Source organism: Ovis aries, chromosome 24, assembly GCF_016772045.2.
Source record: "Ovis aries strain OAR_USU_Benz2616 breed Rambouillet chromosome 24, ARS-UI_Ramb_v3.0, whole genome shotgun sequence".
Lineage (NCBI taxonomy): Eukaryota > Metazoa > Chordata > Mammalia > Artiodactyla > Bovidae > Ovis > Ovis aries.
In genome coordinates, this window is record NC_056077.1 from 10753025 (window position 1) to 10778876 (window position 25852).

At 47.4% G+C, this 25852-nt stretch overlaps 1 protein-coding gene across 8 annotated transcripts in view; it reads right to left on the reverse strand.

Moving 5' to 3' along the window:
- Window positions 1–1841: 1841 nt before the first annotated feature.
- Window positions 1842–25852, reverse strand: part of LITAF (lipopolysaccharide induced TNF factor) — a 37283-nt gene continuing 13272 nt past the window's right edge. For 4 of the 8 annotated variants that reach the window (XM_042240509.1, XM_042240510.1, XM_042240517.1 and 1 more), the window contains 4 exons: window positions 12564–12788; window positions 9058–9135; window positions 8809–8965; window positions 1842–4799 (listed from right to left, as the gene is read on the reverse strand). In XM_042240509.1, coding sequence (XP_042096443.1) covers window positions 4691–4799; window positions 8809–8965; window positions 9058–9135; window positions 12564–12783 — 564 coding nt within the window. In that variant the 5' untranslated portion in view covers window positions 12784–12788 and the 3' untranslated portion in view covers window positions 1842–4690. Of the gene's footprint in view, window positions 4800–8808; window positions 8966–9057; window positions 9136–12563; window positions 12789–22293; window positions 22475–25852 lie in introns of all 8 variants that reach the window. The other 4 variants (XM_015104081.3, XM_060405812.1, XM_042240515.1 and 1 more) reach the window with 3 other exon arrangements.

The following is a 25852-nucleotide window of genomic DNA, read 5'->3' on the forward strand; positions in this document are numbered from 1 at the left end:
TGGCTCTACCACCAATACAAAACATTTTTTAAAAAATGGTACATGAAAACCACAGATGTGCTAGGCTAGAGGTTCCCAGATGTTGCCCTTGGCACTCTCTTGGCACTGTGACCCACCCCGTAACAGAGCATCTTCCCAGGACAGACCACTCCGTGTCCTCTGCCTGCCTCTTGTCTGTAGAGAAACTTTACCCAAGGAATAAATTTAATCAGAGAAGTGAGAAAATGCAGACGCAAAGAAAGAGTCGAGCAAGACAAAATAGCAATAGTGAAGCCATTGAACAAGTCAAGGGCCTTTAGTTTCTCGAGGGCTATCGGTAATATTCTGAGCCATACCCTTTGAGCTGTTTTGCAGACCCTAAAACCCCCACCGGGTGAAAGAAGTTAACTGCAGGATGACCAGACAGCAGCAATGACATAAGCTGCTCCAAATTACAAAATTCTGAGAACTGGCCTCAAGCAAACGCTAGCAAACTGACCCTGGAATTTTGCACCTAAAGCAGTCAAGATGATGTTCATCAGGCCACGCACCACCAGTTTCAAGGTGATTGTAGGAGTGGACTACCGTTCTGCATGTAGCTCCGCCCCCGACCTGTGCCTCCCTGAAACTCCCCTTTCAAAGTTCTTGCCCCGATCCGCAGTGGGCAGTTGGGTTCTTCTTGAGCAACAAGCAGCTAAACCTAAACCCAGGTTTAGGTTTATACAGTTGTTCATATACACAGCTATATAAACACAGGTTTTACAATCCTGTTTTCTCTGAAGATACAGATCCAGCGCACACGAGCTCCACTGAGTCTGCCCACTTGAGAGACCAGGTACGAGGAGATCACTGAGACAGGGCAGTTAGAATAGCGTAAGTGCTGGGACTTCCCTGGGTAAATGATCCAGTGGTTAAGATTCCGTGCTTCCCTTGCCAGGAGCGAGGGTTCCATCCCTGCTTGGGGAACTAGGACACTGCAGGCTGTGAGGCACGGCCCCAAAATCCAACCAAACGAACAACAACAACAAAAAAAGAAGGGATATTACCTGAATAATAAAGAAACGAGCTGCCAAGCTATGGGAAGACGTACAGAACCTGAAGTGCATACTCTTAAGTGAAAAAAGCCACTCTGAGAAGGCTGATTCCCGTGTGTATGTTTGCTCTACGACAATCTGGGAGAGGCAAAGCTATAGAGCCAGTAAGAACAGTGGCTAGGGGCTGGGGGAGGCAGGCAGGAACAGGAAACGGTTTTTAGGAGTAAAATCACTCTGTAAAATACTCTGTATTATAAAAACACTCTGTAAAATACTGAGATGGTGGATACATGTCATCCACCATTTGTCCAAACACACAGAACGTGAACCAAACACAGCAAGAGTGAACCCTGATGCCCCAGACGGTCGCCGGATGATGATCACGATATCAGTGTAGATTCATCAATTGTAATAAGTGTGGGGGATGCTGAGAATGGGGGAGGCTATGCATGGGGCAGGGAGTACATGAGAAATCTCTGTATCTTCAGCTCAATTTTACTACAAACCTAAAACTGCTCTAAAAAAATAACCTGAAAGGGTAAAAAAAAATTTTTTTAAGGTATTTACATGTGTGAACACTTTTCCTCAAACTGCAGAGAACAGCCACAAAACAGTTAAATGCACTCGACTGTACACTTGGCCATGAACTTTTTTCTTTTTTTTTTTCCAGTCTTTCCAAGCCTTAGATTCTTGTTTCTTTAACATTCTTCAGACTTAGGGGAAAAAAAAGAAAGAAACCTCCGGGTTTCTCTCTTTCATCGCCCTTGCTGGATCTACTTTCAATTCACTCGTGCGCCCATGAAAAACAGACGACTCATTGTCAACATCTGAGTCATAAATACAGGAGATAACTTTAATAGGATCCAAAATGCAAATCAGAATTTTGTAAGTAAAATTCCAACGTCTACACTTACTCCTACACAGAGATCTTGGAGCGCAGAAAGTCAAAGCAGGATTTTAATATCCCAAACACGAGAGGCTGTCGCTGGGGAGAAAACCGAAGCCAAGTTTGTGTGTGAGTGTATGAAGCCACATTTTATAAATAGTTCAGGGCCCCATAGAAGTGTTCTCGGTAGCAACTGCGGAGCCAGTTGTCCCAGAGAAAACATTTTCATGGGTAATGCTGTGGTCAGCCAGGAATGAGTCACGTGCTCTAAGCTGGCTAAAACAGATGCAGTAAACTGATTTCTTTTTGTTAATAGGACACAAACCCAAACTTGCATGTACAAGGCCTGGATGGACTCACAGTATACAAACAAGATATACAGCCATTCAGGGTTTGAAATTCATACAAATTCTTCTTTGACGTCCAAGTAGATATAAAATAAAGCTCTTGCAATAATTGAATGTGATGCAGTGCTTCCAACATACTCCCAAGTCCCCAACAAACAGGGCAGCACAAAATAGTCACTTTGTAAAAAATATACAGATAAGCCTCTACTTAGAACAATAAAATGGAATGTCTGCTGAACACTCCAAGCGCCAGGCATCCGATGTTATTTTTCAAGTTCTGCAGACGATATATGTTACAGTCCTTGAAATAGGGCTCTTGTTTAGAAGATTTTGAAGACTCTGCATATGTAATGGATAACAGTTTGAGACAATTTATATGCCACCATCTGAGCAAAACTGCTAAATATGCATGGCCTTCAATTTTGTCAAGAGAAAGAAAAATACACGCTCGTGATTGGGGTGAGCGGCAATTTTTCAAAACCAGAAGTTAGGGTTTAAATTGACAAAGTCGTACGGCAATGACACGATTTACCGTCACCTTCCAAAATGAAGTTTTATCACCAGGTAGGAAAAGAGGGGATGACATTCATAGTCCTGGCAAGTTACAATGCCCTCCTTCTAGCATCTCACATCTACCCCAATCAATTAACAAAGCATGTTTTGTTCAGAGCATGAATGAGAACAGCTTCCTTCTGTGCATCTTATTAAAACTTGAAAGCTACGGCTTGCTGCCACTGATGACGTTTACTGGGTTCCAACAACCTCATGTTCAAATCTGACTCACTAGCCATCCACCCAGCTCACCATCGGTCATGTTGACATCGCAGGATATTCATCCAGTCTGAAGTTTTCTATCATGAAGGACTTTGTACTATTATGGAACAAATAAAGGCTCTTTGTAACAACAGCTGGAAACACAACATAAGACCTTTCTTCACATGGCAAGAATTGATAAATAGTTCACGGAGTGAACCAAAGACTTTATTTTTGAAAAGCAGAGAACAAAGTACTATGAAGTATGTCTATAGTCATTGTAAAAATAATTCCTGGAAGTTTCAAAACATTAAATGAATCAATGGGTTATGACTATAATTTTTACCCAATATACAGATTTTTGATCAATGTCTAGGTTTTGATTTCTACAGAGTATTATTCATATGCATTCCTTGTGCCTATTCATTATCAAAACGGGGACTCTTGAAATTCGAGCCCGGCTTTGTCTTGATTTCAAAGATGACACAGCAGCAAACTGAGAACTTTAGCTTGCTGCTTCAGTCCTAGGAATCATGTCTTCCGATGTTATACAAACTGTATTTCTGAAAAATAAAATCCAGACTTCAGATGCCTTTGAAACAGTCGGGTCCCCACGCCTTTCAGCACCATGGTACCCAGACGTGCTCAAACGTGCTTTGTCTTTCCAAACATCCACTGGGAACCCCAAAAGGGCCCAACTTTAATGAGTTCCATTATAGAGGTTTCTAGGAACCACACTAAACCCAAGAAAAGACAGTGGATGAAATTATCCATTACTTTTCCTGTTAAGGCAAAAAAAAAAAAAAAAGTGAGTGTGTGCTGGTAAATAGGAAAATGATACCAGTCATATGGTTACAGAAAATGGTTCCATAAGTCTCTTCTTTCAAAATTATGCTCAAAGGTGTTTAAGACCAAAGGAAGGTCACAAAAAGTGTTAATATAAAAAACAATCACTCTACCAGAAAAAAGCCCTTCGTGGAAAGTGGCTGAGGATCTGGTCCCAAGGAGGCAGATTAGTGATAAGATCCAGCCTTCTATTTCTAGCCTGCGTTTATGACCTCATGGCTATGTGGGTGTGAATAACCCCTGCTTGTACTCAGAGACAAATTAAGAAATTAAAGTGAATTCATGTGCTATTTAAAAGCCTGCAGCTACAGAATCTGAGAGCCAAGCCCTTAGCCTATAAGGTTTTTGTCATCAGAAGTGGAAACAGATGGCTATGGTGGTAGGCACTAAAGGTTGGTTCAGCCGTACTGGGGCCAGAACAGTTTCAAAAATAAGGCAGTCTGGGGCTTCTGATTTGGAGACCACTGACAGAAAGGCCCACTGAAGTAAGAAAAGAAGCCAGCCAGTGGCGAATCACCAGAAGATACTCAGACGGGACAACGATCTCAGTAAGATGGAATGACTTGGGGTCACGGTCAGGGGGGAGGAGGGGGACAGAAAACCCTGGACCCAGCACTCAAGGAGAATGTCTTTGCATGTCTGTGCACGACTCCGAGCAGTCATTTCTGGGGTTTGGAGGTGTGTGATTTTTGCAATATTTTCCCCCCCCAAAAGAAGACACGAAGGTGGAGCCCCTGGAGACACGAGACCACCAAGGTAGAGCCTTCTCCAGGAGCAGAGGGGCTGGGTGAAGAGTCGGAGAGGCCTTCCTGCAGCACACGGCTCCCTTCAGGTCTGGCTGAGTCCTACAAACGCTTGTAGGTGCCCAGGAGAGCTTTGCAGTTGGGACAGTGGTGGTCCACGTCCTGCAGGGCGTCCACACAGAAAGGGATGAAGCAGCAGCCTGCGATGCACCTGGAACAAAAAGGCCACACACACAGCGTGTTACTGTGATCTGGATGGCAGCCATCAAACAGATATGTGCGTGCTCAAGCTGTGTCCGACTCTGCGACCCCATGGACTGTAGCCCACCAGGTTTCTCTGGCCATGGGACTGTCCAGGCAAGAATACTGGAGAGGGGTTGCCATGCCCTCCTCCAGGGGATCTTCCCGACTCAGAGATCAAACCCGTGTCTCCTGGGTCCCTTGCATTGGCAGGGGAATTCCTTACCACTGAACCCCCTGGGAAGATATGTCAGAGTCCTAACCCCTGGAACATATGAATGTGATCTTATTTGGAAAAACGGGTCTTTGCAGATGTAATTAAGGATCTCAAGATAGGATCTTCCCCAATTATGTGGGGTGGGCTCCTTAAACTCAATGACTGGGGTCCTGATAAGAGAAGAGGACACACAGACATACAGAGAGGTGAGACTTCCCTGGTGATGCAGTGGATAAGAATCTGCCTGCCAATGCAGGGGACACGGGTTCCATCTCTGGTCAGGCGAAGATTTCCATATGCCGTGGGGTGACTAAGCCCAAATGCCTAGAGCCAGTGCTCCGCAGACAGAAGCCACCACAAGGAGAAGCCTGAGAGTCACAACGAAGTAGCAGCCCCCGCTCACTGCAACTAGGGAAAGCCTGTGTGCAGCAACAAAGACCCAGTGCAGCCAAAAATAAAATTAACTAACTAATAAGAAAACTCTGTCATACTAAATATTCAAAAGAAGAAAGAAATAGAGAGAGAGAGACAAACCCCATGGAAAGACAGAGACAGAGACGAGAGAGACACAGCCACAGCCAAGAACACCTGGACTTCCAGAAGCTGGAAGAGGCAAGGATAGGTTCTGCCCTTAGAGCCTTCCCAAGGAGCATGGTGTCTTGATTTTGGACTTCTGGCTTCCAGAACGCTAAGTCCCTTCAGTCAGGTCCGACTGTATGAGACCCTAAGGGCTGTAGCCTACCAGGCTCCTCTGTCCATGGGATTCTCCAAGCAAAAATACTGGAGCGGGTTGCCATGCCCTCCTCTAGGGGATCCTCCTGATCCAGGGATCGAACCCATGTCTCTTACATCTCTGGCATTGGCTGCTGCTGCTGCTAAGTCATTTCAGTCGTATCCAACTCTGTGTGACCCCAGAGACGGCAGCCCCCCAGGCTCCCTCATCCCTGGAGTTCTCCAGGCAAGAACACTGGAGTGGGTTGCCACCTCCTTCTCCAATGCATGAAAGTGAAAGGTGAGTGAAGTCACTCAGTCGTGTCCAACTCTTAGCGACCCCATGGACTGCAGCCTTCCAGGCTCCTCCATCCATGGGATTTTCCAGGCAAGAATACTGGAGTGGGGTGCCATTGCCTTCTCTGCTGGCATTGGCAGGTGGGTTCTTTACCACTAGTGCCACCTGGGAACCTTCCCGAATGGTGAGAGAAAACAATTCCTTTCGTCTGGAGCCATCGGGTTTATGGTAATTTGTTATGGCAGCTCCAACTCTCGCCAAGGCTGTCACAACAGACAGACCGTCCTGGGCATATTATCAACTCTTCGGTCACTGGGGCATCTTTCAAAGTCTTAGGTTGCAATCGGCGAACTTCTTTTACAAAGGGCCAGGGAGTACGTGTTTCAGGCTACACGGGTCTTATTCTGTTGCTGAAGTGTGAAAGCGGCCACAGATAATCTGTTCATAAAGGGCGTGACATGTTCCAATAAAACTTACAAGGGGCTGGATTTGGCCCCTGGGCTGCAGTTTGCCAACTCTTGCCTTGGACTGATCGTTTTTCCATACGGAGAAGCTGCTTCTCACAGCAGCAACCAAATAAAGTCCCACAAATTATGTCCTTTAACCTACATAAGCCATCATCGGCACACACAGGAAGGGCCTCCCTACAGCCTGAGGTGCAAGAAGAAAAACACGCAGTCTTTGTCTCTGATTCCTGGCACAGAGCTCCAGGACTCTTGGAATTTCCTGAGTGACGGAGCTGCATCTTCATATTCACAGGGAATCGCTTTCCATCACACCGGTGTATATGCTAAGGAGGGTGTCTGGGGTCGGTCCCCAAACAGGCTCAGGATGGGCTGGTCACCAGAAAGACCAAGTCACTGGAGGCTTAAAACTCTCAGCCCCAACCACAGACCTCTGGGGTGGAATGGGGGTTGAGGGGTGAGGGGCCAAGGACTAGGTTATAAAAGCTCTTGAACAACTGTATTTAGAGAGCTTCTGGGTTGGTGGACACATTTACGTCCCCAGAAAGTGGCTGCATCCCAGCTCCACAGGGACAGAAGCGCTCAGGACCCATCTGGACCTCGCCCTGTTACCCCCTCATCTGGCTGTCCGTTTATCTCCTGTATAATAAACCGGTAAATGCAAGTTAAGTGCCATTCTGAGTTCTGTGAACCATGCTAGCATATTATCAAACCTGAGGAGCAACTAGCAGGATCCCTGATTGGTCCAAAGGCCCGGGGATCCAGGACTTTTGAGTGGCATCTGAAGTGGGGGGCTGGCTATGGGACTGAACCTTTAAGCTGTGGGGGTCTGTACTGACTCCAGGTCATTAGTGTCTGAACTGAATGGAATCACTGGACACCCACCTGGTGCTGGAGCACTGGCTGGTGTCAGAAGACTCTCCACAGCCTTATATCCAAAGTTGGCCAAAAACACAGTTTAAAAAAAAAACACAACAGCATTTTACAGGAAGGCGCTGATTTATATAAAGCAGGATCCGGAAATAACCTGATGAGGAAACAATCTCATAAATGGAATTTCCTATTGCCTAAGCTTACCTGGGTTCACGTAAGGGCAGCGTTTAGAGATAAGCCTAACCTCTGGCTCCAAGGGGCAATGCACACACACTCACCAACTTTATCCTCAACAAACCCCGCCGCCCCCAAGGGAGGCATTAGCACTCTCAGTTTCCAGGCGAGGAAACCGGAGCACAGGAGATGAAGTCACCTGCCCACAGCCACACAGCAGAGAGAAGCAGGACCTGAGAACACGCCACTGCACATAAGGAAGAAAAAGGAAGGGACAGAAAAAGCTGCCTCCATTCGAAAGCCAGGGGCCGACATGGGATAAACTTCTCCATTTTGTCCTCCCCTTATTTCAAAGATAAAGTCAGTTTCAACAGGAATGTCCAAAGATGATGAACTTCTATGTCCCATTTTCAGCATCCTTTCTTCCCCACTGTATGCAAGTCCTCAAGGAAGTCAACTAAGCTCTTAGGGGCTTTGAGCCTCTCTTTGAAATCAGGAAGAGAACTATCACTCCTTTTCTTTCTTAGGTCACAAGCAGAAAATGAGGAAACAGCCAAGCAAGGCTTCTGAAAAGAAACATGCAAACTCCGCTTCCTTCAAGGAAGAAAACTGAGCGCCTGAGGTTTGCCGAGTGACTCACACAACCAAGAGTACGGAGGCTGCCTGCCTTTGAGGGGGAAAAAAAATTATGTGGTGCTTCCTCAAATTTCTCCCAGAACAGAAAGTATTATCTCTTTCAACATAATACCCTTGGTTCAGACATAAATATTTACACACTCCCCTTGTGGCGATAACAGAAAACTACTGGGGGTCATAAAAGGATAAGAAGTTTGGAAGAGATGACTATAAAGTATTTTAATGTACACATTGTTTAAAGCTTCTCTCCGAATCAAACAAACATTATTACTTAGGTCATGAAATTCTAGAAGAAAAAGAAATCCCCAAGGGTATCGTCCTACACAGATGCACCCAGCTACCTCGCTTGTCCCGACATGCCCGGAGTGGTCTGAGAACAAATGACGGGAGAGCAACCTCTAGGTGCTGATACGATCAAGGGCAGCAGTCCTCAACTGGGCACAATTTCTGGGTTGTAACAACGGGGGCAGGGGAGCTACTGGCATCCAGTGGGGAGAGACCAGAGATGCGAGCTCAACATTCTACAGGGCACACCCCGAAACAGAGAAGAAAGCCTGGAGGAGAGGAATCCGGCAGCGCTCAGGGTCTGAGTGGACCCCAGACTTACCCCAGCAGGCACAGGCTCCCACAGGAGAGCCAGGTGAGGGCGCCTGCATTGTAGGACAGCTGCGTCACAATCATCTTGTTGCAGGAAGGGCAACACATCTGGACCGGGCGGTCATAAAAGGAGACGGGCTGCTGCACGTAGACTGTCTGCACGGCAACTGAGGGGAGGGACAGAACAAAGCGGCCAATCAGGAAACGAGGGAGACATCCGTTAAGTGCAAACCAAGAGGGGCAGGGTCTCGACAGATACCTGCACATCTGTGTTCAGGGCAGCACCGTTCACAAGAACCAAGAAGTAGAAGCGACCCAAATGTCTGTCCGTGAATGACTGGATGAACAAAATGTGGTCCATTCATTCAATGGAATATTACTCAGCCTTAAAAAAGGAAGGATATTCTGATGCATTTTACAATGTGGATGGACCTTGAGGGCATCAGGCTAAGTGAAACAAGCCAGTCACAAAAAGACCAATACCGTATGAGTACACATATTGGAGCCAACTAGAGTAGCCGAATTCACAGAGATAAAAAGAATGGGGCCCTGGCAGTCCAGTGGTTAAGACTTTGCCTTCCAATGCAGGGGGGGCAGGTTCGATCCCTGGTCAGGGAGCGAAGATCTCACATGGGCACGAAGATCTCACATGCCTTGAGGCCAAACAATCAAAACTTAAAACAGAAGCAATATTGTAACGAATTCAATAAAGGTTTTTTAAATGGTCCTCATTAAAAAAAAAAAAAAGTGTACTGGTAGGTGCCAGGGCTGGGGGATAAGAGGGATTAGAGCAGCCATTCAATCGGTATAGAGTTTGTTTTGTAAAATGTAAAGAGTTCCAGGGATGTGAGGTGGTAGGGATTGCACAAAACTAGGAACATATTTAATGCCACTGAAATGCTTCAGGCAATCAAGTTTATGTGTATTTTACCAAAATAAATTGGGGACCGGGTTAGAAGGAGAAAGATGACAAAAAGGGAAAAAGAGAAAACAGTGGCAGACTTTCAGAATTTTCATTTGAGGGGCTCTTGAAAGCTCCACACACAAGATGGGGTGGGGGGGACTCTGTTTCTGGGGAGACTAGACCCAGCTCCACCAGGCTTCAAACTCGACTGTCTCTGGACTCAAGTGGGGAGCTAACAGAATGCAGGTTCCTGGGCCCGGCCCTCAAGACAGTCTGATTCAGCAGGTCTGGGGCAGGGTCCCCAAACCAATTTTTAAGCTTTTCAGTGGTTCTATGAAGGTGGTCTGCACATGGTAATTTCAGAAACAGTGATGTGATGGGTTTTGGCCTCAATTTTCTTCATCCATAGATTAGTGGTTGCCAGGGGTTAGGAGAAGGGGGGTTGAGGGGGTGACTGCTAACGGGAGTGGGGTTTCTTTCTGGGGTGATGGAAACATTCTGGAATGAGTGCTGACGGTTGCACAGCTCTGTGAATATGCTAAAACCACTGAACTATATACTTTAAAAGAGTGAACTTTATGATATGGGAATTCTATCTCAATAAAGCTGTTATTGAAAAAATGTAACAAGAGCCGTTGCTAGGATTAAATGGGACAAAGATGGTAAAGAACCTCCTCCAGTGCTGGTACACAGTGAATCCTCCATACACAAGCTTTCATTTCACATGGGCTCCTTAACTAGCTCCAAGGTTCAGAGATAAGGCTGGCATTTCCCAAGCCAGGGAATACTGACCTAGTTCTTTAAAGTCGGAGGACCATGTTGATACATGCAATGGGTATGTGACATCATGCTAAAAAGAGAAAACGATGTGGACAACACCCACAAGCATCAGAAGAGCACCGAGGGTGATGGAAATCACAAGGCCCTCAGGGCTTAGTGTGTTCTTTTTGATTTTTGGCCAAGTTGTTGAAGCTCATAGTTCTGTCAAAGTAACTTCCTTCTGTTCTTTTTTATGTTGTTGAAATGCCATTTCTGTGATCTTTGTATTAGGGGACATTACCACCCAGAGCTAACCAGACTTACTATTCCTAGAAAGACCTATTAATAGAAAGCTCCTGCACACACACCATCCCCTGCAGAGGAGCTGTTCAGTTCAGTTCAGCTCAGTCGCTCAGTCGTGTCCGACTCTTTGCAACCCCATGAATCGCAGCATGCCAGGCCTCCCTTTCCATCACCAACTCCCGGAGTTCACCCAAACTCATGTCCATCGAGTCGGTGATGCCATCCAGCCATCTCATCCTGTCGTCCCCTTCTCCTTCTGCCCCCAATCCCTCCCAGCGTCAGGGTCTTTTCCAATGAGTCAGTTCTTCGCATGAGGTGGCCAAAGTATTGGAGTTTCAGCTTCAGCATCAGTCCTTCCAAAGAACACCCAGGACTGATCTCCTTTAAAATGGACTGGTTGGATCTCCTTGCAGTCCAAGGGACTCTCAAGAGTCTTCTCCAACACCACAGTTCAAAAGCATCAATTATTTGGTGCTCAGATTTCTTCACAGTCCAACTTTCACATCCATACATGACTACTGGAAAACCATAGCCTTGACTAGACGGAACTTTGTTGGCAGAGGAGCAGTATTAAAGCACAATTTAGCACTAATTTAAATTTTAGCAAGTTTTTTGGGGCTGCAAGAATGAGTTACTTATTGATCAGAGTAGGATCTATAAAATAGTCTAAAGCCTTGTCATCTTCTATTTGGAGCAAAGTCACTTCACCCCGACTTTTTTTTATCTTTTGGCAATGCAACATGTGAGATCTTAGTTCCCTGACCAGGAATCAAACCTGAATCCCCGGTACTGGGAGCACAGAATCTTAAGCACTGGACCATGAGGGAAGGCCCCCAATGACAGTTTGTGTTTATCCCAGGATTATTCATAGAGATTTATTTACCCTTAACAGTCCTCAGTTGTAGGTACTTGATGAGCCCCATTTTACAGATGGAGAAAACTGAGGCACAAGGAGGCTGACGAACCCAGGCAGCCTGATGCCTGGATCCACTCTCTGAGCTGCTTATGACACTGAATCAGCAACATACCTGAGCAGCAGGAAGTAACAAAGGGAAAGGTCATGAAGAAAGTGCTGGAAGGCAGGGGAATGGCCTGCACTCATGATGAGCTGGGGGTGGGCTGTAGCCTACCCATTCCTCGTTCACCACTGCATTCTCTCCTTTTCCTATTCCAGCCCTAGCCTCGGGGCAGGAGTTCTCCAGACAAACCTCGGCAGCAAGGGCGAAAGCCTCCCAAATCAAGCTCCCATTCCTACATTTTTCTGGGATAGTTGGTCATCCCCCTGTGATGAACACCAGAGGACTGGCTGATGTCCAACTTGGGAAAGCTCACGAACCATGCCTTATATTATGGAAAAGCCAAGAGCCTCCCTGACATGGAACCCAAGACCAGATGTGAAATTTCAGAACAGGGAGAGCTGGACTGACTGCCTAGACTCCGGCAGAGTCGCTTTGGTGGCTCTCCTTTAAAAAAAAAAAAAATTTTTATTTTTGTCAATTTGAAAGTGAAAGTGGTAGTCGCTCATGTCTGACTATGACCCCATGGATGGTAGCCCACTAGGCTCTTCTGTCCACGGAATTCTCCAGGCAAGAATACTGGAGTGGGTTGCCATTCTCTCCTCCAGGGGATCTTCCCCACCCAAGGATCGAACCTGGGTCTCCTGCATTGCAGGTGGATTCCAATTAATTTATTTTTTGGCTGCACCAAGTGGCATGTGGGATCTTAGTTCCCCGACCAGGGATCGAACCTGTGCCCTCTGCAGTGGAAGGGAAAGGGGCCGGGAAGTTGTACGTACGTACTTGCATTGGCATTGGGGACAGGCACTGGCTGGGTGTAATAGGCAGGTGGGTTCATCCCCTTCCCATCCGGGCCCGTCATGAGCCCCGTGTTCGGCCCAGGCGTGGGTGCTGGAGGCGTGGGGTAGTAACTGTTGACGGCCACCGTCTCTTCATAGGATGGGGGCGCAGTTGGCACCGAGGAGGGCCCAGCGGCCGCCTGGTAGGATCCTGGAACAGACATTTTACCTAAAGCAAAACCAGAAGACACCAGATCAGCAACTCCATGGACATCCCCGCCCCCGTCCACTCTCTTCATTTCCACGCTCAGTCTTTCATTTCCTTCCTGATAAACAGATGATCAGGAAATGACCAGTATCCAGCCTTGTTCAAAAGCCACAAAGGGAATGACCATCAGCCCTTCCAGACCCAGGAAGGACCACCTTAAAAAGAGATTCCCTACGTAAAGCTAAAAGGTAGAGCACTTCCCTGGTGGTCCAGGGGTTAAGACTCTGCACTTCTGCTGCAGGGGGCACGTGTTCAGTCCCTGGTCAGGGAACTGAGATCCCACATGCTAACCGAAAAGAAAAAGATTGCCTTGGGTATTGCACATTCTTTGCATTTTCATTTAAATAAATAAAAGGTAGATAATGACAAGAGAAAAATCACCCAAACCTAGAAATTTCCCAGGGCAGGAGCTTCCCTGGTGGCTCAGTGGTAAAGAATCTGCCTAAAACAGGAAGATCCCACATGCCTCGGAGCATCAAGGCCCATGCACCACAACTATTGAGCCTGTGCTCTAGACCTTGCACGCTGCAACCACTGAAGCCCGCGGGCCCGAGCCTGCGCTCTGCAACAAGAGAAGCCACCACAATGAGAAGCCCATGTACCGCGACTAGAGAGTAGCCCACCGCCCTCTCCCCATCGCCACAACTAGAGAAAATCCCGAGCTGCAATAAAGACAAAAAATTATGGGGAAAAAAGAGAGAGAGAGAAAAAAATCCCCAAGGCAAGCATCAGCCAAATGTGAGCAGAAGCTTTTTCACACTTGAAACCATCACCTAACCACAACCTTTCACAGCTAATGTTTTTTCTTTTGTTGCTTTCTTTCATTAACCGCTGCAACTTTTACCAGTGTTTCAGGGGATGGAAAACACAAAGGCCTTCAAAACCCAACTACAAACTATGGCAAAAGGAATACTGAGCAAAACAAGCCAGATGCCAAGAAATGCATACCATATAATGCTGCTGCTGCTAAGTCGCTTCAGTCGCGTCCAACTCTGTGCGACCCCACAGACAGCAGCCCACCAGGCTCCCCTGTCCCTGGGATTCTCCAGGCAAGAACACCGGAGTGGGTTGCCATTTCCTTCTCCAATGCATGAAAGTGAAAAGTGAAAGTGAAAGTGAAGTCGTGTCCGACTCTTAGCAACCCCATGGACTGCAACCTACTAGGCTCCTCCATCCATGGATTTTTCAGGCAAGAGTACTGGAGTGGGGTGCCATTGCCTTCTCTGACCATGTAATGCTAGATACCTGAAGTCCAGAAAGGAACCTTGGGGCTAGAAGTCAAAAAAGTGATTAATTTGGGAAGGGGAAGTAGAGTCCAGAAGCAGGGGAAGGGGGTAAGTCATGTTCTCTTTCTTCATCTGGGGTAGTTACATAGGAAATGTCCACTTGGTGAAAACTAGAGTGGTACAGTTATGTGCCCTTCTTTGTATATGTGTTAGAGGTTTTTATTTTACTTCTTATCATGCATTCATTAATTTATTCTGGGGAGTATTTGTAGCTTTTAATATATCTGATGACAAATGATAACCTAAGTAATAGGAAAAATGTTCTTTAATATGGTATGTTGTTGCTGTTGTTTTAGTCACTAAGTCGTGTCCGACTCTTTTGCAACCCCATGGACTGCAGCCTGCCAAGCTCCTCGGTCCATAGGATTTCCCAAGCAAGAATACTGGAGTGGGTTGCCATTTCCTTCTCCAATATGTTATAGTTTTTTTAAAAAGTAAACACACAGGCACACACACACCAAGCAGTTCACGTTTTGACAGACGAGAATCAGAGCACATATTTCCTTTTGTGAGGGCAAAGAAAAGTCTTTTTTTTTCCCCGCAGAGCTGATGCCTGCCTAGAATTACATGGCCTGGACCCGGGGCGTGTTCCTGTCTGCGGTCCCATACTCGGCCGCCCCCGGGGCGGCTGGAGAAGGACACAGTGCCGTCCTTTGTCTGGTTCTGCTTTCCAGCGGGAAAGGGCTAAGGCTGCGTTAGAAGATCCATTCAAACCTGTCTCAGGAGAAACGAGGCCCCAAGCTCTGAGGGCGGTGAGCCACGGGCCGGGGGCTTGGCTGGCCCGGCGCTGCTTCCCACGCACCCTGCCTCTTCTTCTAGAACCCGTGGGAAGCAGAGGCAACCATTCATTCTGCCGCAGGGAAAGGGGGAGACTCCTTCAAGGACACTCTGCTTTCAGCCCAGCCCGAAAGAGGAGATTTCTCTGGGGGAAGAGATGAAAGGGCTTTCAAAGTGGAAAGAGAGGCATGGGAAAATGAACGTGCAGAAAAATCAATCAGTAAAGCCAGACAGGTCGGGGCTGGGTTCTAGAAAATTTTGAAAGTCCTATGGAGATGTTTGGACCTTATTCTATAAGCCTGGACTGTGCAAGGGAACTTTCTGGAATGGGGGAAATGGTCTCTATCTGGGCTGTCCACTACGGTTGCCAGCAACCACACAAGGCTGGCTGAACACTTGAAATGTGACCGAGGAACAGAATGGCTAAATTATATTTAAGTGATTTAAATTGAAGATAGAATATGGGAGTGGGGTGGGTGGTGGTGGTGTTCCCTGGAGGCTCAGTAGTAAAGAATCAGCCTGCCAACGCAGGAGAAACAGGTTCGATCCCTGATCTGGGAGGATCCCACATGCCTCGGAGCAAGTACGCCCGTGGGCCTCAACTGCTGAGCCTGCGCTCTAGAGTCTGGGAGCCGCAGTTACTGAAGCCCTCGCGCCTACAGCCTGTGCTCCACAACAAGAGAAGCCGCTGCAATGAGAAGCCCGTGCACGCCATGAAGAGCAGCCCTTGCTCGCCACAGCTAGAGAAAGCCTGCACACAGCAACGAAGAGCCAGAACATCCAAAAACTAAATAAACCTTAAAAAAAGAAAATCGAAGTAGGATACGGGGAACTCCCTGGAAGTCCAGCAGTTAGGACTCTCTACACTTTCACTGCTGACAGCCCAGCTTTCACCCCTAGTTGGGGAACTAAGATTCCCAGAAGCTATGCAGCGAAGTCAGAACAACAACAATAACAACAAAAGGACACACAATCCATTCATCAGAACACTTTTATGTAAGTCTGGGATGCCTTGCGTATGCGAATCTACTTTTTTAACAGCAAACTGAAGGAGCTCTGAATCAAGATCAAATGTTTCTGATAAAATTTTAGCATCCAATTTGGGATGTGACGTAAATGTAAAAATACACCCTGGATGTCAAAACATTTAAAAAATGTTCATGTGGAATATCTCAGCCATAATTTTTTATATGTCTCCACATCAAAATGATATTTTTAGATAGCCAGAATTAATATGTTGGTAAAGTTCATTTTGGGCTCCCCAGGTGGTAAAGAATCCACCTGCCAATGCAGGACACGCAAGAGATTCGGGTTCGATCACTGATTGGGAAGATCCCCTAGAGCAGGAAATGGGAGCCCACTCCAGTATTCTTGCCTGGAAAATCCCATGGACACAGGACCCTGGTGGGCTACAGTCCACGGGGTCACAAACAGTCATACACGATTTAGCGTGCATGCTTTTTAAAGTTCATTTCACCTGTTTCCTTTCACTTTTCAAAATGTGGTTGTGTTCATGGCTCTCAGTCATATCCAACTCTTTGCCACCCAGTAGATTGTAGCCCGCCAGGCTCCTCTGTCCATGGAATTCTCCAGGCAAGAATACTGGAGTGAATTGCCTTTTCCTTCTCCAGGGGACCTTCCCAACCCAGGGACTGAACCCAGATCTCTCACATTGTAGGTGGATTCTTAAATGTGGCTACTAAACAATTCTGAATTGCCTACGTGGCTCTCTTTCTGGTCCTATGGGACAGCGATGGGAGCCACGGAAGGTTCTAGAAGAAAGGTCACCCTAGACAGGGCAGAGGAAGCAGAAGGTCTGTAAGGGAAACAAGAAACACAGTTCCGAAGGCCCCTGTGTGTGTGTGGGGGGGGGGGGGGGGGGGGGGGTCTACAGTACAGGAGGAGTTAACCAGAAGGACCAGGACATCTCTGCGAAAACAGGTTTAGGGTTTAAACCTGAGACAGACTGTGAAAAGTGGTTAAAGTTCATAACTGTGTCAATTTCCTCTGCTACCCAGAAACAGAATAAGTGGGCGGGGAAGCTGGCCACAGACTTCAGCCCAGGACAGGTCTCTACCAGGCTCACCTCTTAAGTCGGCTGATGTCCCCTCTAGGCTGTCCCCCACCAGCCGCAGCCCCCAGCCCCTATCTGTGGACTAGGCTGGAGGAGACCCAGCTGGGAGAACACAGTCGCCTGGGGCTTCCAGGTAATTTACATCCGTACTGACCATCAAGGACTCACTGTCCCTTCCTGTGTCAGGAAAGGCAGCCCCCGGAGCTGCCCGCACCACTTATTATGAAAAATGAGTCATATTTAAAAAACCACAAGGGCAGAAAGCATCTCGGGGGTGGGGGTGGGGGATCCAGAAAGTCTAAAACAGCACACTCGGCCACAGCTGCAAGCAGAGTGCTTTGCGAGGGGAAAGGGCTTCCCTGATGGCTCAAACAATACAGACTCTGCCTGCGATGCAGGAGACCTGGGTTCAGTCCCTGGGTCAGGAAGATCCCCTGGAGAAGGAAATGGCAACCCACTCCGGTATTCTTGCCTGGAAAATTCCATGGACAGCAAAGCCCGGTGGGCTACAGTCTATGGGGTAGCAATGAGTCGGACATAACTGAGTGATCGCCTCTCTCCTCCAAAAGGGAAGAAACTCGGCTGGGAATTGTGAACTGCGCTGTTGAGGGAGAACATGCAGGAGGGAGAAAGCTGGGGGGAGGCGGGGTTCTTTCCAAGACATCTCAAGGAAGGAAGGCCCTGGGTTGCTGTTCTGGAAAAGAACACCCTCCCACCCTTGCCCCCTTTTATTAGGCGTCATCAGCTTCCTTGTAGTCATGTCCTATTTTCTGGAACTTTAGGACACTGTCTCTCGGGAACATGGCTTTTGGATCAAACAGCCACATAAACACGCTCATAATTCTGCAAAGAACAAGAGCCAACAGCCTAGAATGGGTTGTGTGTGTTTTGTTTTGTTTTATTTTTTTTAAGAAAAAACATAACCAGCTGCTTCAAAAGCTTTCTAAATAAATTCCACAGCCTGCTTTCTTCCCCAAGGCCCCAGGCCAGGAAATGCCACTTCAGTGAGTCTCCATTTTTTTCTTGGCCCCCCTCTCGCCATCCCCCATTTCTTATTTGATTTCCCCCAAGATCAGGAGGCCCACCGAGCCACCCACTTAACCACCCTTCCAGAATGGGTGGTCGTTCAACTGGCCTCCATCCGCTTCTCCTCTCCCTGACAATGTGAAACGCTTAAGGGCAGACGGACATACAGACACAGACAGACACATGCAGACAACCCTCCACTGCCACCAGAGAACACTTTATCGCTCCAGAGCACAACTCCATGGAAGACATGTGGGACAAACTGGAAACCACAGGAAAGCAACTCTGAGTTTAACAAAACAGCAAAGCCACAGTTCTGCCACAAAAAAAGCACAGCCTTGAGAATCCTTTGGTTGCCCCCGGGTGGCTTGGGTACAGGCCTCTGCAGAACTCAGGTTGCCATAGTTACGGGGAGCTTTGTGGGGGGAATAAAGGCACAAACAAGGGGGTCTCCCTCCTCCCTCCCCAGTTGTTTAACTTTGTTATTAAGCCCCTGAGAGTGGCTTTTCTCGACTGTCCATTTAAAAGGACACATTGAAGGGGACTCTCCACCCACCTTCCACCTGCCCCCACAGGAATCAGGGAAATGTTAAGGGCTGGAGATTTCTCTTCACACCATCTCAGAATGACTCTTTTATTTAGCTCCTTCCAAATCCAGAGAGAGGCATTTCAAACTCATTTTTTAAACATGGAAAATGTGACTGGGGCTGGCCTCCCGGGCACGCGACCCATGTAGTCCCACGGGACCCTATGGGCACAAGGGCCTGCCAAGCTCAGTTGAATGCGGCCGCCATCCTGAAATTCCAAATACTTCTTGAACCGGGGGCCCTGCCTTTCCATGCTGCACTGGGGCTGAATATTATGTAGCTGAATGCGACCACTAGTTATAAAAAGGAGGCATTTCTGAGGCACGAAGAGATGCATTCCTGGAGCAAGAAGAACCAGGCTTGACCTTGGAAACTGGCCCGTGACCAGCTGCACCAACCTGGCCCCCATTTTCTCATCCACAAATATGCCTATTGGAAGTCTGGGGGTCCCTAACTGAAAACATCCCTTGTTCCAAGTCTCAGTGATTTGCTGGGTGGGTGAAAGTTACTCTCTTAAATGGTCAGGGAGGGTTATACCGCTATTTATTCCTGGGCCTACAGAAGTGAGTCTGGGAGTAGCTCATTCATCGAACCCAGTTCAGAGCAGGACTTCCCAATCTTGCTTTCATAACAGCTGCCTCCCCTCTTTTCCTCTCCCCCATCCTCAAGGAAAAAAAAATAAATTAAATTCAAATTCAATTAACGAATTTGAATATAATTTAATTTCCACCTAACAAGAGAAATTAAATACAAAGAAATAAGACTTGGTTGGGCAGGGTTGAGTTTTGGAGGGCCACACATCACTGTGATATCTAAGTTTTTTTTTTGCCCCCTCTCTCCTCCCCTAAGAACTGATTTTTCCTCATAGGTCCTCACTGAGAACCCACTATTTGGAAAGAGGTATTAATATTTGAGTATCCCCAATCACCCACATTTATTCATTGAGTCCTTCTGATATGTGACCCCTCTTTTCTTGGTGTCATAAATGCAATTGTCCAAACTCATTCCTTTTACCGACCAAGTCCTAGGGTCCTTGACATCTGCGTGTTCTTTTCCAGGCAGGCCCAGCCCTCGTGCAACTTCAATCTCATGAGCCATGAGGAAGGGAGGTAGATGGAGAGAGGGGGGATCAGCCGGGGGGACACTCCCTTCTGCTGTACGGGGGCCAAGCAGGGCTGGGCTCACTGGCGTCTGCTTCCTCCTACACTGGCCACTCCTCTGGGTCTTGAATCTGCTGGGTCCTCACCCCAGGAAGAAGGTAAAGGGTGCTCAGGGGTTGCAGATAAGCAGGCTTATTTTCACATCTTTGAATACAGAGGTTCTACCTGGCTGAGCAGTATCTACTACTCATACCCCAACCACCGCAGATTCACAACTGCATTAAGATGAACCATAACGGGCTCTTCCTTTACTGCAAGGGGCCCTGTAATTCACATCCTTACCTGCCAACATCCCATCCCCACAACACTGAGTCAGGAATGAAAAATTACAATACCATCAACCTGTTTTACAAATGAAAAAACTAGGTAACATACAAAGGAACTCCCATAAAGTTATCAACTGCCTTCTCAATGGAAACTCTACAAACCAGAAGTGAATGGCATGAAATATTTAAAGTGATGAAAAGCAAATAAATTAAAACCAGGAATACTCTACTCAGCAACTCTCGTCCAGAGTTGATGGAGAAATCAAAAGCTTTACAAACAAGCAAAAGTTAAAAGAGTTTAGCACCAACAAACCAGCTTTACAACAAATACTAAAGGAAGTTCTCTAGGCAAGCAACACAAGAGAAGGAAAAAACCTACAAAAAGTAAACCCAAAACACTTAAGAAAATGGTAATAGGATCATACATATCGATCATCACCTTAAATGTAAATGGATTAAATGCACCAACCAAAAGAGACTGGTGGGATGGATACAAAAACAAGACCCATATATATGCTGTCTAAAAGAGACCCACCGCAGAGCCAGGGACACTTGAGAGATGAAAAGTAAGAGGATGGGAGAAGGTATTCCATGCAAACGGAAATCAAAAGAAAGTTGGACTAGCAATACTCATTATCAGACAAAATAGACTTTAATACAAATGAAAACACTGGGCACCCAGAGAGGTTGAGCATCTTGTCCAAAGTCACACAGATGAAATTGGCAGGGTTGGGGTTAGAACCCATGCCCCTCGGACTCTGGAGCTCTTTAGAACTCACCAAAATACCTCCCAGGCTGGGAGATCCAGACACAATCAGCAACTCATTTCACACAATTTACCCCTCAAAGAAATGTGAAAGGAAAATCAATTGAACCCGAGGTGACAGGTCACCTCTTTTTTTCTCTACCTCACTCACACTTCTGAAGATTAATTTCCAGACTTTCACACCACATACCCAAGACAAGATTCTAAAAAAACACCTGCCCATTTATGGACTCCGGGGCTTCCCAGGTGGCGCAGTTGGTAAATAATCCACCATCAATGCAGGAGATGCTGAAGACATGGGTTTGATCTTTGAGTGGAGAAGATCTCCTGGAGGAGGAAATGGCAACCCACTCCAGTATTCTGGCCTGGAAAAGCCCCTGGACAGAAGAGCCTGGCGAGCTACAGTCCATAATGTCGCAAAGAGTCGGACATGAGTTAAGTGACTGAACAATAGCAACAACAAATTAAGGACTCCCAACTAATTTTGTCACTGAGGACTTTCAACTCAAAATGATCTGCTTCTTTAATGATAATCAGGGGTCCAGGAGTCACTGACCAACCTACAGTAGATATCCACAGAGCAATTCCTGCTCTTTTTGGAGGAGGCAAGCAATGGGGATTCCCTGGTAGCTCAGCTGGTAAAGAATCCGCCTGCAATGCAGGAGACCTGGGTTCAATCCCTGGGTTGGGGAGATCCCTGGAGAAGGGAACGGCTACCCACTCCAGTGGAATAGCAAACAGTCAGACATGACTCAGCGATTTTCACTTTCACTTTCAGGCTTCCCTGGTGGCTCAGCAGTTAAGAATCTGCCTGCAATGCAGGAGATGCAGGTTCGATCCCTAGGTCAGGAATATCCCGTGGAGGAGGGAATGGAAACCCACTCCGCTATTTTTGCCTGGAGAATCCCATGAACAGAGAAGCCTGGCGGGCTATGACCCATAGGGTCGCAAAGAGTCGGACGTGACTGAAGAGACTTAGAGCAGCAGCAATGAAGAGGTGATCTCAGAATTCTGAGATGCCATATCTGTTTAATTTTTATTTTTTGGCAGTGCCATGCAGTATGTGGGATCTTAGCTCCCCGGCCAGGGATCGAACCCACACCACCTGCAGTGAGGGCACAGAGTCTTAACCACTGGGCCACCTGGGAAGTCCTGTGAAATTCCACGTCTGTTTAAAAAACCACCTGGAGCTGAGATACCTCTACCACCTGCTACAGCTCCCAGGGAAGAGAAAGCAAACGCCACGCCATCTGAGTCTCAGATTGGGCTTTTTAATATCCCCTCTGTTGAAAGACAGGAGGAAAAAGCCCTCAAAATCCTGGAGAGAAGCCATGCCGACGGGCCCAGCCATCTTCTCTCCTTGAGCTGCGATTAATGAATTGATCCTGAAACCTCAAGACGCAAGAAAAAACTCCAAGTACTTTCAGCACCAGATTTTTTTCCTAAAAATACTTGGCCTAAACAGTCTTAGAATTCCCCGAAACACCCCAGTGGAGCTCACTCAAGCTCTGGGAGTCAACTTACTCTGTGACTGTACAGGTGTTCAGTGAAGGGCATGGGGGCCCAGCCTGGCAGTGTTTGCCTGGAATCCTAACTTCAGAAGCAGGGGCTGGACTTCCAGGAAGCCTAGAGATGGTCAGCCAACCAGCTCGGTCACTGATATGGCAGCTCCAAAACATCGCTGGGATGAACCTCAAAAACACGACTTCGAGAGAAGTCAGACTCGAAATCATCGTATGATTCCATCCATTTATACAAAATGTCCAGGATAGGTAAATCCAGACAGAAAACCAACTGGGGGTGCAGGGGTTGGGGGAGCAGGGTGAGGCTGCTGGGAGGGAACCAGGACGGGGTTTCTTTCGAGGGTGATGAAAATGTTCTGGAACTGCGATGGTTGCACAGCGCTGTGAGTGGACTGCATGCCGCTGAACCGTGCACTTTCAGATGGTGAATTTTACTGTTTGGTGAACGTGAGGAACAACAACAACAACGTTAAAAAACAAAGAAGAAAAGGCAGTGCCAGCAGAATTTCCTGGCAGCCCACTGGTTAGAATGTGGTGCTTCCGATGCAGGGAGCATGGGTTCCACCCCTGATCAGAGAACTAAGATCCCACAAGCCATGAAGCAAAAACTAAAAAAAAATAAAAAGAAAAAGAAAGAAAAAAGGCAGTGCCAGAAATCTCTACAGTCTCCATATTACAAGCCAAGGCCTGTAATTTCAGCTCCAATCCACTGGCCTTAGTTCAGCCATCCAGTGGCTCGTTTACTTAGAAGAAACCACTGGGGTCTTTCAGATAGCTGCCAATGCGTCTCCCAGTTAAGGTGATCAAAGGTCCTGGGTCGCCCAGAGGTTCTCAGGACATGCTGCGCTGCTACTCCGCACCCTGCCCTTCTCCCTTCACCTCCCACCACAGATGCAAATCTTTGACGTGTCTGCAGCCTTGCTTGGATGGCCCCAAATGAGCCCAGAACATGCTCTTTCCTCTTTGCCCCCTCTCACCCCCCTGCCGGCTTCCTTCCTTCCCCACAGGTCTGCTAATTCCTCTCACCCATCATATCCTTGCTCGCCTGTCCTCCAAGAGGCGATCTCTGGCTTCCCAGGGAAGAACTAATTCCTCCCAAACCTCTCTACATGGTGCAGAAATCAGTGGTGCATAGTCTGAAGCCAGATGGCCTGTGGTCGGTCACCTTTGAGTTCCCCAGAGCACGACTTTGGTGCCTCAGTTTTCCCATCTGTGAAATGGGCGCACTCGCAGTTTCTTCCTCATGAGGCTCTTAGAAGAATTAAATGAATCCACCTGTGACAAGGACCCAGGGCAGTGAGAGACATGCATGCCCTTAGCAAGTGCTAGCTGTCATTACACATATTTCTCTGTTCTACTTGTCACAGGGATTGAAATTTATTAACATCTGCACCCTCAGCGCTCAGAACTAAGCTCAAAACATGATGGGTGCTTCGCAGGGTGACTCACTGTCCCAGTTTACCCAGGATGGAGCAGTTTCCCCGGATACAGGAGTTTTGGTACTTAAACTGGGAAAGTCCCAGGCAAACCAGAACAATTTGGCCACCCTGATATTCCCACATATATTTGGAGATGATACCTATGCATAAGAAGGACACCAAAACCCATCTTGGATGGCATCCAGATTTGGAAGTATACATAAATGGAAGGAACTTAACCTTAAGAGCTTCAACTTAGAATCTAACCAAAATAAAGCTTTTTAAATAGAAAGATGTTAAAAGATTCTGATGCTGGGAGAAAGTGAAGGCCAAAGAAGGGGGCGGCAAAGAATGAGATGTTTAGATAGCATCAGTGACTCAACGGACATGAATTTGCACAAACTTCGAGAGCTAGTGAAGGACAGGGGAGCCTGGCAGGCTGCAGTCCATGGTGTTGCAAAGAGTCGGACAGGACTTAGCGACTGAACAGCAACAGATAGGAAGATGTTACTAACAACAGACCTCAGTAATAGATGGTCCTCACAGTTCAAGGTAGTGTGAGGATCTGGCAGAAGCGTCAGCAAATATGCTCCAGAACTAGAATCACTTAATTGGTCTGGAATCCTTTGTTTCCTCCAGAGTTCTTTGGAGAGAGTGATACCTCTTCTCAACAGGGATGTCAAGGCGCAAGATCAAGATGTGGGCACAAAGAACTTGAAAAGGGAAGCAAACATCAACAAGATAAAAACAGAAAGAAAAAAAAAGCCACACCCTCCAAACTTCAAGATTAGTTGATTTTTTTCTCTTCAATGTAAGTTTCATCTTGGGGCTCTGGTGAAGGGGTGCACATGGATTCTGCCAACAACCACTCCCAGTGCTGGCTGGGATTTCAGAAGAGAGTGAGGAGGGGGTGTTACCCTCGGCTCCACCATCCACCCAAGATCTGGACTCTGGGCAGGTGCCTCACTGCCACCAGCCCAAACTCAGTAATACCTGTCACTCCACATTCATCACCTGGTCCTTGGTGTGGCTCCGAAGCCACTTCATCTAACCCAGATGGTGCGTCATGCAGTCTCCAGAAATGACAGTCTTTCATCACGGGTGTCAAGAAAATTCGGAGACTAACGAACTTCTACCCTGAGACACCATGAACGCCAGCAACTGCTGCTGACATGCGTGGACAGGAAGAAGGGGGACAGAGTTCACACTGCCGCAGGCACCTCCACCCTCAGTGCTTTATAACCAGCAAGGATGGGCGGGGGGAGCTTGGCAGAAACTAGGGGCTTTAAGGAGCCTTGGGTGATTTTCTTCCTTCCCAACTCCAATTCTTTCTGGTGAAATGACCGACAGGCAAGCGGGGTCCAAAAACAAAGGACAGAGAGGTGACTCCTGATGCTGAGTAAATTCTCCCTAGGCAATTGCAGAAGACACGCGGGCTTGACTGCCAACTCCAGTCAGGAACTGACCTGGTGGAGAAGCGTGGCCACTGAGCTCAGAGATGTTACAGGTGGGATGTGTGTGCCTGGTACCTGATACCACTATGTGTGGGGTTTTCAGAAACACCTGCGTGGGTCCTGTTATTCACAAGCATGGATGGGTACCACCCATCTCTAAGAGGTCAGAGGGAATGACGTGGACCACAACCTTCATACCCAACCATGATCTGGGGAAAAGAGAAGACACAGAAGAATGTGAGCAAGTGCGGCACATAGAGGGGGACACAAAGGGCCCAAAGAAAGTTAAGACCATAGGATTTTTTTTTTTTTTTTTTTTGGATGATAGGATTTTTAAGACAAGTCGAATATTTAAGAGCAAAAACCTGGAGGGCTTTTCTGGTGGCTCGGTGGTAAAGAATTCGCCTACCAAATGCAGGAGACACAGGTTCGATCCCTGGTCCGGGAAGATCCCTCGTGTGGAACAACTAAACCCGTGGGCCGCAACTTCTTAGCCTGTGTCTACACCCCGGGAGCCACAACTACAGAGCCCATGTGCCCGCGCTCTGCAACAGGAGAGGCCACCACAGTGAGAAGCCTGCACATCGCAATGACAGCAGCCCCCACTCCCCACAACTTGAGAAAAGCCAGAGGAGCAAACGAAGACCCAGCACAGCCAAAAAGAAAGAAAGAAAGAAGCGCACAACCT